This window comes from Actinia tenebrosa, unplaced genomic scaffold (assembly GCF_029948245.1).
Source record: "Actinia tenebrosa isolate PJP-AT-01 unplaced genomic scaffold, QUT_ActTen_1.0 PGA_scaffold9__36_contigs__length_13948895, whole genome shotgun sequence".
NCBI classification, from domain to species: Eukaryota; Metazoa; Cnidaria; class Anthozoa; order Actiniaria; family Actiniidae; genus Actinia; species Actinia tenebrosa.
Genome location: NW_028292586.1, coordinates 13,617,059 through 13,629,556, shown reverse-complemented (window position 1 = coordinate 13,629,556; position 12,498 = coordinate 13,617,059). Strand labels below are relative to the sequence as shown.

The 12,498-nt window shown below is 38.6% G+C and overlaps 2 protein-coding genes across 2 annotated transcripts; both read right to left on the bottom strand.

Annotated features, from left to right (window-relative positions):
* Window positions 1–4,666: 4,666 nt before the first annotated feature.
* On the bottom strand, window positions 4,667–6,270 carry LOC116290197 (homeobox protein vex1). Its single transcript, XM_031697200.2, has 2 exons — window positions 6,031–6,270; window positions 4,667–5,919 (listed from the first exon to the last, which is right to left on the bottom strand). The coding sequence occupies exons 1-2, from the start codon at window positions 6,134–6,136 to the stop codon at window positions 5,393–5,395; spliced, it is 633 nt and encodes a 210-aa protein (XP_031553060.1). The 5' UTR covers window positions 6,137–6,270; the 3' UTR covers window positions 4,667–5,392.
* A 3,823-nt stretch (window positions 6,271–10,093) lies between these two features.
* Window positions 10,094–11,685, bottom strand: LOC116290195 (homeobox protein HMX1). Its single transcript, XM_031697199.2, has 2 exons — window positions 11,182–11,685; window positions 10,094–11,028 (listed from the first exon to the last, which is right to left on the bottom strand). The coding sequence occupies exons 1-2, from the start codon at window positions 11,321–11,323 to the stop codon at window positions 10,529–10,531; spliced, it is 642 nt and encodes a 213-aa protein (XP_031553059.1). The 5' UTR covers window positions 11,324–11,685; the 3' UTR covers window positions 10,094–10,528.
* Between the last annotated feature and the right edge of the window lie 813 nt (window positions 11,686–12,498).

Here is a 12,498-nt window from a genome sequence, read left to right as displayed (position 1 = left end):
AGGATTGAGTTCAATTCAGTGAATCAAATTGGCTACAGGCTGACAAGGTTGTAGTAACCGGCTGTTGTGACGACTCAATACTGCAACAAAGAAATCTCAAGATATCGATGAATCACTAGCAAACAGAGCACAATTAGTTTGATTACAGTGAAAGCAGATTTACTTACTCAAATGACGCTGAATATTTCCGTTGTTCAACCTAAACAGGTATTTCTTGAAGTAAATCTTGTTCCAAATCATCAATTCTCGGTCTTTAGTCGAGGATAGTAAGTTATTCAGTTTGGAACTGTTTATTTCAGCCTTTTTCATCTGGCATGGCTGAGTGATTAGTTTGTAAACACTTGTTTGTTCACTCCATGTTTTCTATCGATGGAACAGATGGCGAAGCTACTAGACAAGGTATTCGTCTTAAAAGAAGAGTCTGAAGCATTCCTACAAGTGATTGTATCTGGATTGGAGAACGAGGGACTAGAAATGAAAGGCAAAGCTGTAGAACTGATGTACTACACTGAGGATCATGTGCGAGATGTCAAACAACCAGAGACCAAACACGATGTAAGGATTATTAATATCTATTATAAATATTAATGATATTTATTTCGCTACAATCTGAAGCGGTCAGAAAGAAGTATTGGCTCATTAAGGGGTACGAAACCCGCACACCCCAAAACTCTGACCGCAAAAGCATCTCGGGTCAATCCGAGTGGCTCAATACAAAACAGATACAATATAGAAATCAGTGTGCACTTATCTCTGTGTTTGTAGTGGTAGTCAATCCTTCTTAACGGCAGCTCACTGTAATCTGCTACTTTAATATTCTTCATACAGGGTCACAGTTTTAATAGTAACCGCAGTACAAAGGCCATGAGTTTTCCACAGGGACCCCGAACAATAATCTACCTTAACGTTGATATTAACGAGTGTTAAAAACTTGGAGTGTTTTCGACACACGATCTTGACCCGGTGCGTTGGTCTCAGTGAGTAGAACCCTCAATGGAATCCCGATTTATTGAAGTAATCTATTGATAATGAACTTGACCTGTGGTTGAGCTGAGGTTAATCACTTGAATCCCAAACATGCGGACTATTTGGACCGCAGATCTGTTAGTGTGGGAATTTCAACTTGATAGACTTCGAAATAATGTTCGCGAACCACAATTAACAGTTATACTTAACCTAACCCTAAAAAAACGCTTTCAAAAACAAATGATAATCAGGAGGTACTTGGTGCTGATGATCAAATCGAGCAGTTTGTAAAATGCTAGTACTACATGTCTTGATCATAATCATCATTAACAACTTCAACATTATTTTATTATTTTCTTTGAGTCGATAATATTTAGTAACTTGAATAGAACACTGATCAACACGTTTTACTTGACCATTCTACATCAGAATTGTTGTTATTTCCGTCAGTTTCGATTGACTTCATATAATAATAACAAAAAATGCTCAACACTCAATGCGATTAGTATCAGGAAGGCTGCGAGTCGTCGTGAGCTAAATGACACTAATTGGATGTAAAGTTCTCAATCTTATCTAGATGAATCTAATTATAAAATCATCCAGGGAAGATAAACAGGACAGGGACGGATTGATACTTTAGGTGCTCAAGCAGTCAGTGATCTGAAGGCCGTGTTATCTATCAGCATCTGACTTAGAGTCAGAGTTGACATAAAAAGGAAAAAAGAAACGTCGTTATACTTCTACGGGTGTTTAGAAGTGTGCGCAAACAATAGAAATATCCAGATAATAGGAATAAGGATAAAGTGTTTAATGAAGTAGATTTAAAGTTTAGAAGCCAACGCCCTTTCTCCCATTAGATTCATATTTATTTCACCAGGTGCTTTACCATTCCCACTTCTGTCCCATTAGAACCCCTTGAAGGAATGGAAGTTTCCATTAAATGCATGTGAGTGGATTAGAGTCGATTGATAGTGAAATAGAAAAGGAAATCAAGTAATGGGATTTTTAGAGTAGTAATGTTTTTATAGTTGTCGTACAGAGTTGCCCAAAAGAACTCCTGACTAGACTCGTTCTAATCAGGGTGCATATGTGTATTTCTAGGCAGTTTTACTCCGAAAGTCCCACAGTTGCTCATAATGACCTTTGGTCATCATCAGATAGAATCTCTGTCCAGACGCAAACAGTTTAAATAACCGGCAATACTTAAAGATACCGTTTAGGCCCTTAGCAAGGCTAGCGCAGTAAATATGTCAATGAGTAGGCCCAATATCGATGACAGTATGTTAGCTGCCTTGAATACTTTGATTTTGTAGGCATGATTCAAGGTCATGAGTCTGTTAACAGTTGACCGAGTCTTGGTAAATATATGTGCTAGAGCTGTAGGGTGATGATGTTCGACGTGACTCAACTGAAGGTTGAACAAATCTTCTCGTTGGGATTCATGGATTAATTCATCTCAATGATAATTTCAAACCATTTTTCTAGTCCGGATGTAGCAAGTTCAAGGTCTCTGTCGCAAGTGCTTCTCTTGATATTTATACTTTTATTAAATCATTTCAATTGGATCAGCTCATTTCTTCTATACACATGAAAGTCATATGACAATAGTCCAATCAACTACGCAGCGTTGTTTTGTGTAAGGTGGACTATGTAATGTTTAATAAACGAGCAGGAGTGTTTTATCGGGTATAAAACACGAGGCGCAGCCGAGTGGTTTTAGACCCGATAAACCACGATCTGCGAGATTATTGAACGGCTTAGAAAACTTATGATGTTTGTTCTCATTGTGTACCGATTTTTTTACGAAATGAACCAAGTTTGATAGAGAAAATCCAAGTTAAAGTTTATGCAAATGAAGACGAATCTTTATCAGATATAAAATCACCTTCATGGTCATGATTTCTATTGTGTTTTCTTCATGAATTATTAATGAGTTTTCTAAGAATTTATATAAACCAGCGGCCAGTCACATTGTACAGGCCTAAATGACTGATTAATCGACCAGTCATGGAACACTAGCAGTTTGTCATTACGCGTATCTTATTCACATTCGATGCAAGCTATTTTAACTTATTGCGAAAGACTCCGCGCAATTCCCTTACTGTCGTGGAGCCGAGACAAAAACAACTTCCTTTTGTAAGAAAAGCGATTAGATTCGGTGTTCAAATAAGCACTCGCTCAGAGGCTGCGGACTAAGTAAATCAGTGGTTTTGCGCGTGAACCAAAGATTATGTAACCGCGGCAAGGGAGAATGTCTTCTCCGAGTGACGGGATCCACGAGGAGTAAAAGCAAGATAGCGTCAATAAAAAGAAGTGAGTGCTGATGAGGCGAGGATCTGCTACACGCAAAATGATGACAAATTCATGCGCCAGTTTGGCTGGCACGTTTAACATCTTAATGACTGTGACACTAATCGATACTAAAGGTTATCCGGCTTGATTGCTTTAAACAAAATCAGCTGTGACTTGTACCAACAAAATCTTGTTTTAAAGAGACTGAGGCGAACAATTCTAGCTTATAATTGCTTGCCAATATATTCCTTTACCATGCGCAACTGATATAAAACACTTTAATTCATGGTTGAAGTAAACCAAGTTAGTAAATCTCGCTGCAGCTCTTCCCCTAACATCCTACTTCATGGAGGATACAATTGTCGTATATTATAGCAGCACAGATTGTACTAGCTTCATCTTGAATCAATATTATTCACTATTCTTATATCACTTGAAGCCGGCTACCAGCTACTTTCCCACGCTCATATTATCGTCAATAAGATAAGAAATAAGTTTAATTTATTTAACACCATAAAAACGCCGTTATTATAGTGACTTGTTTATGAGGTGTTGAATCTATCATCCTGTTGTCTTAATTTGATCCTTAATTCCTTATCAAACATGTTTATACACGTAAACGAGCCGTTTAACCGCGCGCGTATCGTCTAGATGTACTCCCGTATATAGTAAATGGTACGATCAGCAATACTGCTAGCAGTATCAAAGAGGGCCACATTAGAGATTTTCACATATTCTATTGATCGCTTCATGGTATTGATTATTATTGTCTATATTGCGGTATCTCATTCGGGCCGGAACTGCTTGCATAAATAATTCGCTGCGAATCATATACACCAGACACTTTACCGACTGATTTTTGACAATGCGCAGCTATGTCTTTTCATCCTTTTAGCTATTCAAGTATAAAATACGCATTGAAGTGCTTGGAATCGTATGACTCGTATTTTTCTTGGAGAACAAGAAATGCGCTTGCTGGAGTAACAGCACTATAACTGATTGCCGGATCCCAGCACGGTACTTCAGCACTAACTGTTTTACAGTGAACAGGAAGCAATGATAATAAAGTAATCATGATCTTTTGCAAGGCATCTGATTAGGAATTGTAGAATATCTTGGACACTATTACTCATAGGCTCTGTGGAGTTGTTGAAAAATGTTGAGAAATGTTGTGTTGAGATGGCATACCTACACGCATAGTAGTCGCTATAAGTGCTTGAAGCTTTTGTTGCTTTAACGCGCAATAAATTAAACATGACTTTTTCATCTAGTAACAAGAATAGCAGCGGCGCAGAACAGTGAAAATCTGAATTGTTGAGTAAGAAAGATCACAACAATGCAAAAATACTTGTGATAGCTTTCGTTCCCATGCATCCGTCATACCTCGAATCCATCTACTACAGAAACATTTCAACATTCTCAATGTAGTTTATTGATAACAAATCTTTAACAATTTTATACAATTTTATCTTCCTATTGACCCATTGAAATATTCACAAGGACCGCCTTGATTCATCAATAGGTTGTGCTTTCTGAACAGCCAGCTTTTGTCGAACACTGATCGAGTTAACCACTTCACTGAAGTGAATATCAAGCCTAATGACTTTCTACAACGAAGTCAGGCATAAACGCCCCCGACGTATTCTTAAATATCTTAGTATATACCGATGAGTATGTATCGGTGTCCTTTCCCACGCATAGGAACCAGGTATTAAGGAATTAACTCACTCTAGTCTTGTGATTCAGTTAAGGATTTAATTCACGATCAAACGTATGTGGTGATTGTTTGTAAAGGTAGGCGTAGTTAAACAAATATCTTGCGAGTGTAAAACGTGTATCAAGTATTTTTAAACATTGTCTAAAAAGATTGCCTTAACACCGCAGAACATTCAAACATGCTTAATACTTTGATAACAAATTGAAACGCGCGGTCGAGATAGAAGGACAATGTCATTGAAGTATTAAGGCACGAAGGGCTAAAGTACTATAAAGTACTATGTATACCAACATCAAGCGAGATACAAGTCTTAACTTGGGACTGACTCTCTTGAATCAATCATTTTCGGAACAAAACTATACAACTGTACAACGCATTTACCCTACTAGTTGACAACAACGTCTCGTCTCTCGAGATTCAGTATGGATAGAGAGACATGTTTGAGTATACCACTCGTAGGTTGGATGTCGGATAGAAGTTTGGGTACATTCCAAAATATCCTGGCGGTCCAGTTGGACTAGTTGGTAAATACGGCAAACCATGTTCAGCGTAACACGGTAAAGGAATAGAACAATGGCCATAATATGGATTCATCTCTTCGCTTCGTAGCGCTGCCTCATAATCAGGCGCCATTTGTTTCTTCCATTTTGTCCTTCTATTTTGGAACCAAGTTTTCACTTGTGTATCAGTCAAATGCATGTTCTTAGCGAGGTTGTTTCTCTCGCTGATTGTCAAATATTTCTTTTCCTGGAATTTCTCCTCTAATGATTTCAGTTGACTGCTGGTAAAAGCTGTTCGCCTTCGCCTTGCTTTGTTGACGAGACATTTCTGTTCGTATTGTGAATCCATCATTTCCTGTTCTGGAGTTAAAGACTCTGTATCATCTTCAGCCTGGTTCTCTTCTTCAACAACGTTCAATTCGTCTTTCGGTTGAACGTTGATTTCTAGAACACAATCAATACATTGCGTTATTTCTGCATTCCTAAGTATGCGCTTTATTTTTGTCGTTTGACATTTTATTTTCAAATCGAAAACCTGTTGATACAAGAGCTCACCTTTACTTATGAAACTTGGCTTGTACGCTTCTCCCCGAACAACTTGTGTTTTGCTTTTGGTTCCATCGTTGCCTAATATTGCACTTATACTAAAGGACGAAGACATGTCGATGAAGACGCGCAGATTGAGTGAAACAAAGAGTGGATGTCTGACGCCCTTTAATACAGAGGATCAGGCAGACTGGATTGTAAGTAGGTCGATCGATAGAGGGTACTGGTTAGTAGTGTTTTGAGCAGGGCATCTCAATTAACGTATTTGACAGGCAATTACGTTGGACCTTAATATGTTTCACGTGCGACACTCAAGAGAACAATGAGTTGGTAAATATTTGTAAATAATACATTAATGCTTATGATTATGCCATTAGAACAAAAAGGCTTTACTCCCTACGGTTCCCTTTGCGCTGATTCACCAACTTCATCAAACCCACCATATTCGTAACTCTTAACTAAATGTAAAACACACATACGGCTATACGACCGATGTGACAAGCCTCTCAGAATACAGGAAAATATCACTCTATTCTTGTTTTGTTTTTTTGTTTTTTGTTTTTTTGCTTGGTTTTCGAAATCGTTGTAATCGTTTAAGACAACTGTTTAGTGTGTTATATGAACCTAATAGTTGTCTAGTTGCCGCCAACCGTGCAATAGGGGAGAGAGACAAGACACCGGCCGCGGTCAATTGAAATGGCTTTCCGTTCGCACAGCGTGGGGTAAAGATACTTGAGTGGATAACTTCGTTTATTGGCTCATTTAGCGCAAAACAGTAATACGCGCAACGAGGAGATTTTTTTGACAAATATTTCCTCGAAATCGTCACATCGACTGCCATTCTTGAGGATAACTTTTACATAAACAGATAAAGACTAGGTCTGAATTCCTTGCGCCTTGGAGTACGTTGATCAAAGTACATCTGTTTAATCCTTTCATTTAAGCTTTCATCGTTAGACTAATTGACTTATCAGAAATAGTCGCCAAGATTGAAGCTATTCAACAGTGCGTGTGTCATTCTCACATCATCATGATAACAATAACCAGACCTCTCTCTCGCTCTCTCTCTCTCTTCATTCTTTGAATCCAATACACATGAATCAAGCAATAATTGGTTATCAATAGCTTACGCATCTTAATGGTTCTCTATCGGTTGGGTAATGCGCGCGCCAGGATACCAAGAAGCGCAGCCGAAGAATCTATGATCTAATGGGTATTAACACCGAGTAATACATGCAAGATATGGGTGCGATTTGGTTATTCAAGTATCGCAAGGTTTCCCGCATTTAGTTATCCGGTGATCTCCGATGAATACAGCACACCTCCCACTTTCTACTTAATCCTTCAACGCTAATAGATTTCTTCCTCTATAAATAAATACCCTTTTCCTTTTAAACTCGATTGAGTATTCAGGTAGGCTTTCCCGGCCCATTTTACTCAATAGGTCATTGTTCGGTGATTTACGCATTTGGTTTTCTTTTCAACGTGAATGCCTAAGGGATGAACGACCTTTCTTTACCCATTTAACATTCTATTGTTTCTAACTAATGCTAGGTACGGCCCTGGGGCAGGTGTTTTTTCCTCATTACCTTCCCTTGGCTCATTGAATACTTCGGCAAGTACTCTGATCGCAGCCTCGATTGAGCCTTTACGCAATCGGGTTAATTGCTAAGCGCACATCAGATACATTATTTACACAGGGTGGCCCATTCAGCATTCTGAATGGTATTCAAAGGGACCCTACGACTGATTCTCGTCAACGTCTTTAGCTTTATTCATATTTTTTTACCAAAAGACAATACAATCTTCCTCTTGCGTCATTTTTGACTGCGTTTTTCATTCCGTCATGATGATGAAAGATCACGTGAACTGTACATACAGTCTGGGTGATGAGACAAATGGGAAATTCCTACTTTACTGAGTCATCAAATAAATAGAAAATTGCTCACGTTTTTTTTCCTTTTCGCTTTTTAGGTGTTTAATGATGTGCGCGCTAACATTCCTCTGGCTTACTAGCCCACTGGGGACTCACTGGGACTCAAACTATTAAATATCAACCGCTTGGCATACGGCGAGAAGTCATAGTTTAAGGATAGTAGCTAATTACCAATTACCGGTGAGTATTTGATTGCTAAATGAATCAGTTCACATGCATTGGTTCTGTGCGGGTAGGTCATAGACCATCGGAAATGATTTATACGGATTGACTGTGATCTAGGGAACGGATGTACAAATCTTTTGCCAAGTCATGCAATATTAAAGAAAAGAGATCCCTCGGATAGCGAACGAACAGTCGAGAAAAAGCTAGAAAGAGAAACAATCTGACCGAAAAGCACCATGCCGTCATACTCATTATACGGCATACTCCACGAGATCTTTCGATGAAACATAGAGCAAAATTAAATTGATTAATTAATAAATCTAAGAACATAGACAACTAAATCCAGTCGAAGCAACGACAGCAGCGACACATAGAAAGCAGAAACTATAAAGAAACCGTTCCATCCATCAGAGACAGACAGTACATGGCCTTGAACTTGAACTTAGCTCTATATTCGAGTAAGAATTGCCAATATGATCTTGACTTGACGCGTACATTGGCTTTGTTGTCGTGTTTAGACCGAGACAGCATTTGTGCGTGAAAAGGCAGGTAGAATAGAAATGGGAGGGGAACACTTCCTTCCCTACCCTACCCTACTAAGTATTCTTTTCGACCCTCTACACCCCTCCCTCTGATTTATTTATCAAAAGTTTCTCAACTAAGGGATAAAAAACACATCGTATGATACCCTCATCTAGGTTACTGATCTATAGGCTATAATGACGGCTAAATCTTGAAGGAGGCTTTGTATCACTAACAACTGAACATTAAAAATCTTTAATTTTTTTTTCAAGAATAGCCGCGCGCTCACGTCGGGTATTGGCGGCTGATGATGTGCGACAACCAAAAACTTGGTTTAACGTCGTGTGCATGCGTGTAACCGACGCCAGCGAATATTTAACATACTAGAACTAAATGATAGACCAGCCATCGCCTGCGCTGCTTCGTGGGAGACCAGCTTAGGAAATACAGTATTTTGTAGGTCCTCTTGAGTAAGAGGTGCTCGTTAATAGCGTATGGAACAACCTTATGTAATATTCCCCTGGGGATGCGTTAAGTGACACGATGCGCGCGCACCTAACCAACATTAATGGGGTTGTAGCTAGTCTTGTAAACTATACTGTTAACTAAAGGTACACATTAAACTTGGCAAAAAGAATAGGACAGAATGAGGAATTCGTACGTAAAATTGCACAAAACTATATCAATAATACAAAACGAATAAGACAATACTGCAATCCATTTTCAAAAGGTGAAGCGATTTAGAGCCTCATAAATGACGAGAATATCAGTTCCATTGCAATTTCTTCTTTTAAACTGAGCCTAATTTTAAACCTTTTTCTCACGATAAACAAAAAACTGATTCTCAATTGAGTCCTTCCATTGCACATGATTCATATGTCAACGAGACTCGGTTCACTACATACAAGGATTGTTTATGTGATTTTTCGTGACGAAGTTTCAATCCCTCCATGAAGTAAAATCTGTTGACCCACAGAACGTTTGGATGTAAATGTGCTACGACTTTATCCTCGTGGGAGAGAATCGTAAGACTCGACTCGCTGCGCCAAAACTATTGATTAACAAATCACATCCTAAGGGATAAATATATCTAAGCTGACGTGAAAAGCAACAAATGAACTCTTCAGACCAACTCCATAGATTATAGTAATTATATTAGATATTGGGCTGGTCACCGATCCAACTTGAACATCCTTAGCTTTCCCGCTCATATATTTTCACATGATACAAGGACTTCTCTCCAGTGGTAGCAAAGAAACCAAAGAAAGGGAAAAGTGGGTGGTTTACGCTTTTCCACACTGGCCGCAAAGTGACATCCCCTACTTTATTCCGTACATTCCGCTTCGTCATCACTAAAACACTTCTCATCTTGTGGAATCCTATGGACTTATTACCTATCTAATCCATCAATATACTTCCCAAAAATATTGATGAAGATATCGAAAAGCATTCCATGTTATAATTATTTATTGATATTGTATGAATCATGATTATTTACACGCAAACCCAAATCACACCGTATCAAATTCATTCGAAGTCAGTTATAGTTCAAATGTACAAATATATCGCTTTTAGTCAAACATGTACATAATACAACCATTATTTACACAAAACACGCACTGATCAGAAATGGGGAATAAATTAACTGAGTTCTTTTGATTGTCATCAAGGATTGAAAGTGGCAATACTAACAAAAACAATGATCTAGCCAATATATATTACATATACCTTATTGAGGAGTGATAATCGGCGCCTTTGCTTAGAGTCAAAATGTTTTAAAATGTCTTGATAAATCCTGCTATCGTGTAGAAGTAGTGTATATTTGTACAGAGTCTGAGATAAGGAGCGGTAAGGATGGAGAAGTGGCGGCCATTGAACACGCATTCAATACGGGTATAACGTCATGTTGGAGTACAAAACTTGTAAGTTCGAAGGAGGGAATCTAAAGCTTGGTAAAACTCCAAAGCCCTGACTAGACGAAGGAATAAAAGGAATGGCATAATCCGTGCTGTAATAACTTAGCGGTATTGGATATTGTCCATACATTGATGCGTTGATTCCTTCGCTTCGTAGCGCTGCTTCATAATCAGGCGCCATTTGTTTCTTCCATTTTGTCCTTCTATTTTGGAACCAAGTTTTCACTTGTGTATCAGTCAAATGCATGTTCTTAGCGAGGTTGTTTCTCTCGCTGATTGTCAAATATTTCTTTTCCTGGAATTTCTCCTCTAATGATTTCAGTTGACTGCTGGTAAAAGCTGTTCGCCTTCGCCTTGCTTTGTTGTTGTGAATCTTTTGTTCGTGTAGAAATGCTGTCTGCTCACCATTCTCGAAGAAGGCTTTTTCAATTTCATCAGCTACTGACTCAGTACCGCTATCTTCTTCAACTAAATCAAAACAATACGTTATATTAGACAATATTTTCCGAGCCATTCTGACGCCAGTTGTTAAAGGGGCGAGTCCAGGGAAAATGAGTTTTTTACTAATCTGGTAACGCAGAAGACACGGAGTCTGTAACACGACGAGTTTGAGATACTTACCTTCATCATGACCTTGGTCGCCAACACCTACACCATTTTTCGATTGATTTTTTCCTAAACCTTGAAAATTTCTCACGGTAATATCAAGATTTTTGTTCTGAGGTTCTCCTAGTAAAGAACTAATGCTAAAATTTGTCGCCATGTTTGAGCGGCAAGGCTAGAGGGTCTGGTGTGAATGGGTTAGATGGCTGATGAGTATATTGGACAAGATGAGATGTCTAAATAGCTGCCATAGCATACCAACCAGATTAAACTGTTTGACATACAATTAAAGTAGAACTAATATGCCTCATATGGCTACTTGACGGAACAAAAGCTCTGTAAATATTTGTAAATAATACGTTAATTGGAATGTAATCTGTTCCTAATTGGATCAGCGCCCTGTCGATCGATCTCTGTGCAATCCCACCTTCATGCGGACATGATCCCGGATAGCTGTGAATAGACGCTTAACCCAAAAGGATAAACACAAATAAACCTCTTAGAAATCAACCCACAAAAAAGAAACAACAAGTTAATAAATTGATTGTAGTCGTTGGGGAAGTGACACAAGAGGTCTATTAATAGAATCCAATTCATCTACCTTAGTACGAACAGGACATTAATGATGAAAAGGTAAATTATACACCGTGAAAAGATGAAAAAACTTACTGACGTTTCGGACGCTAGTCCTTCGTCGGAGTAAAAGAGAAAGAAGTGGTAGAAAGGAGTGTATATATGATAGAATAAGACAAAAGAAACCAATGAGAGCAAGGTAGGCAAGGAAACAAAAACAAACAATCAAAAGACAAAAGAAAAGGTTAGTTGAAAATAAAGCGTTCATTAATCCCGTTGGGACTAAGAGTGCCCAATAGGTGAATAAGCCGCATTTCTTTGGTCTTGCGACAATCATTGTTGCCGTTAAGCAAAGAAAGACCGAAAACAATGAAGTCAGAAAGAGAATGGTTAGCTAGATTAAAATGGCGGGAAACTGGTTTGGTGGGATCGTTATTGCGAATATCATAAAGATGATTGCAAATGCGATCACCAAGACGGCGGCCAGTCTCGCCCACATACAAAAGATTACAGCGGGTACATTTAATACAATATACAACATTAGAAGTGGTACAAACAAAATGGTCAGTGATTTTAACAGTTGATTTAGGACCGACAACAGAAGTGTGAGAGACTATGTGAGGACAAGTATAACAACGTTTACGAGAACAGCGAAAAGTACCAGGTTCTTTGTTAGAGGGAAGAACTCCCTTGACCAAGAAAGAACGGAGATTACGATCACGTTTATAGGAAAAGAGAGGGCGGTTGTTGAAAATAGCAGAA

What these genes read in the sequence shown, in the direction of transcription:
- LOC116290197 (XM_031697200.2), bottom strand. Translation starts at nt 6,136, where the DNA reads ATGTCTTCGTCCTTTAGTATAAGTGCAATATTAGGCAACGATGGAACC. An exon ending in GCCAAGTTTCATAAGTAAAG is followed by an intron (nt 5,920 to 6,030) that starts GTGAGCTCTTGT and finishes ATTGTGTTCTAG; the next exon opens with AAATCAACGTTCAACCGAAA.
- LOC116290195 (XM_031697199.2), bottom strand. Translation starts at nt 11,323, where the DNA reads ATGGCGACAAATTTTAGCATTAGTTCTTTACTAGGAGAACCTCAGAAC. An exon ending in CGACCAAGGTCATGATGAAG is followed by an intron (nt 11,029 to 11,181) that starts GTAAGTATCTCA and finishes GTTTTGATTTAG; the next exon opens with TTGAAGAAGATAGCGGTACT.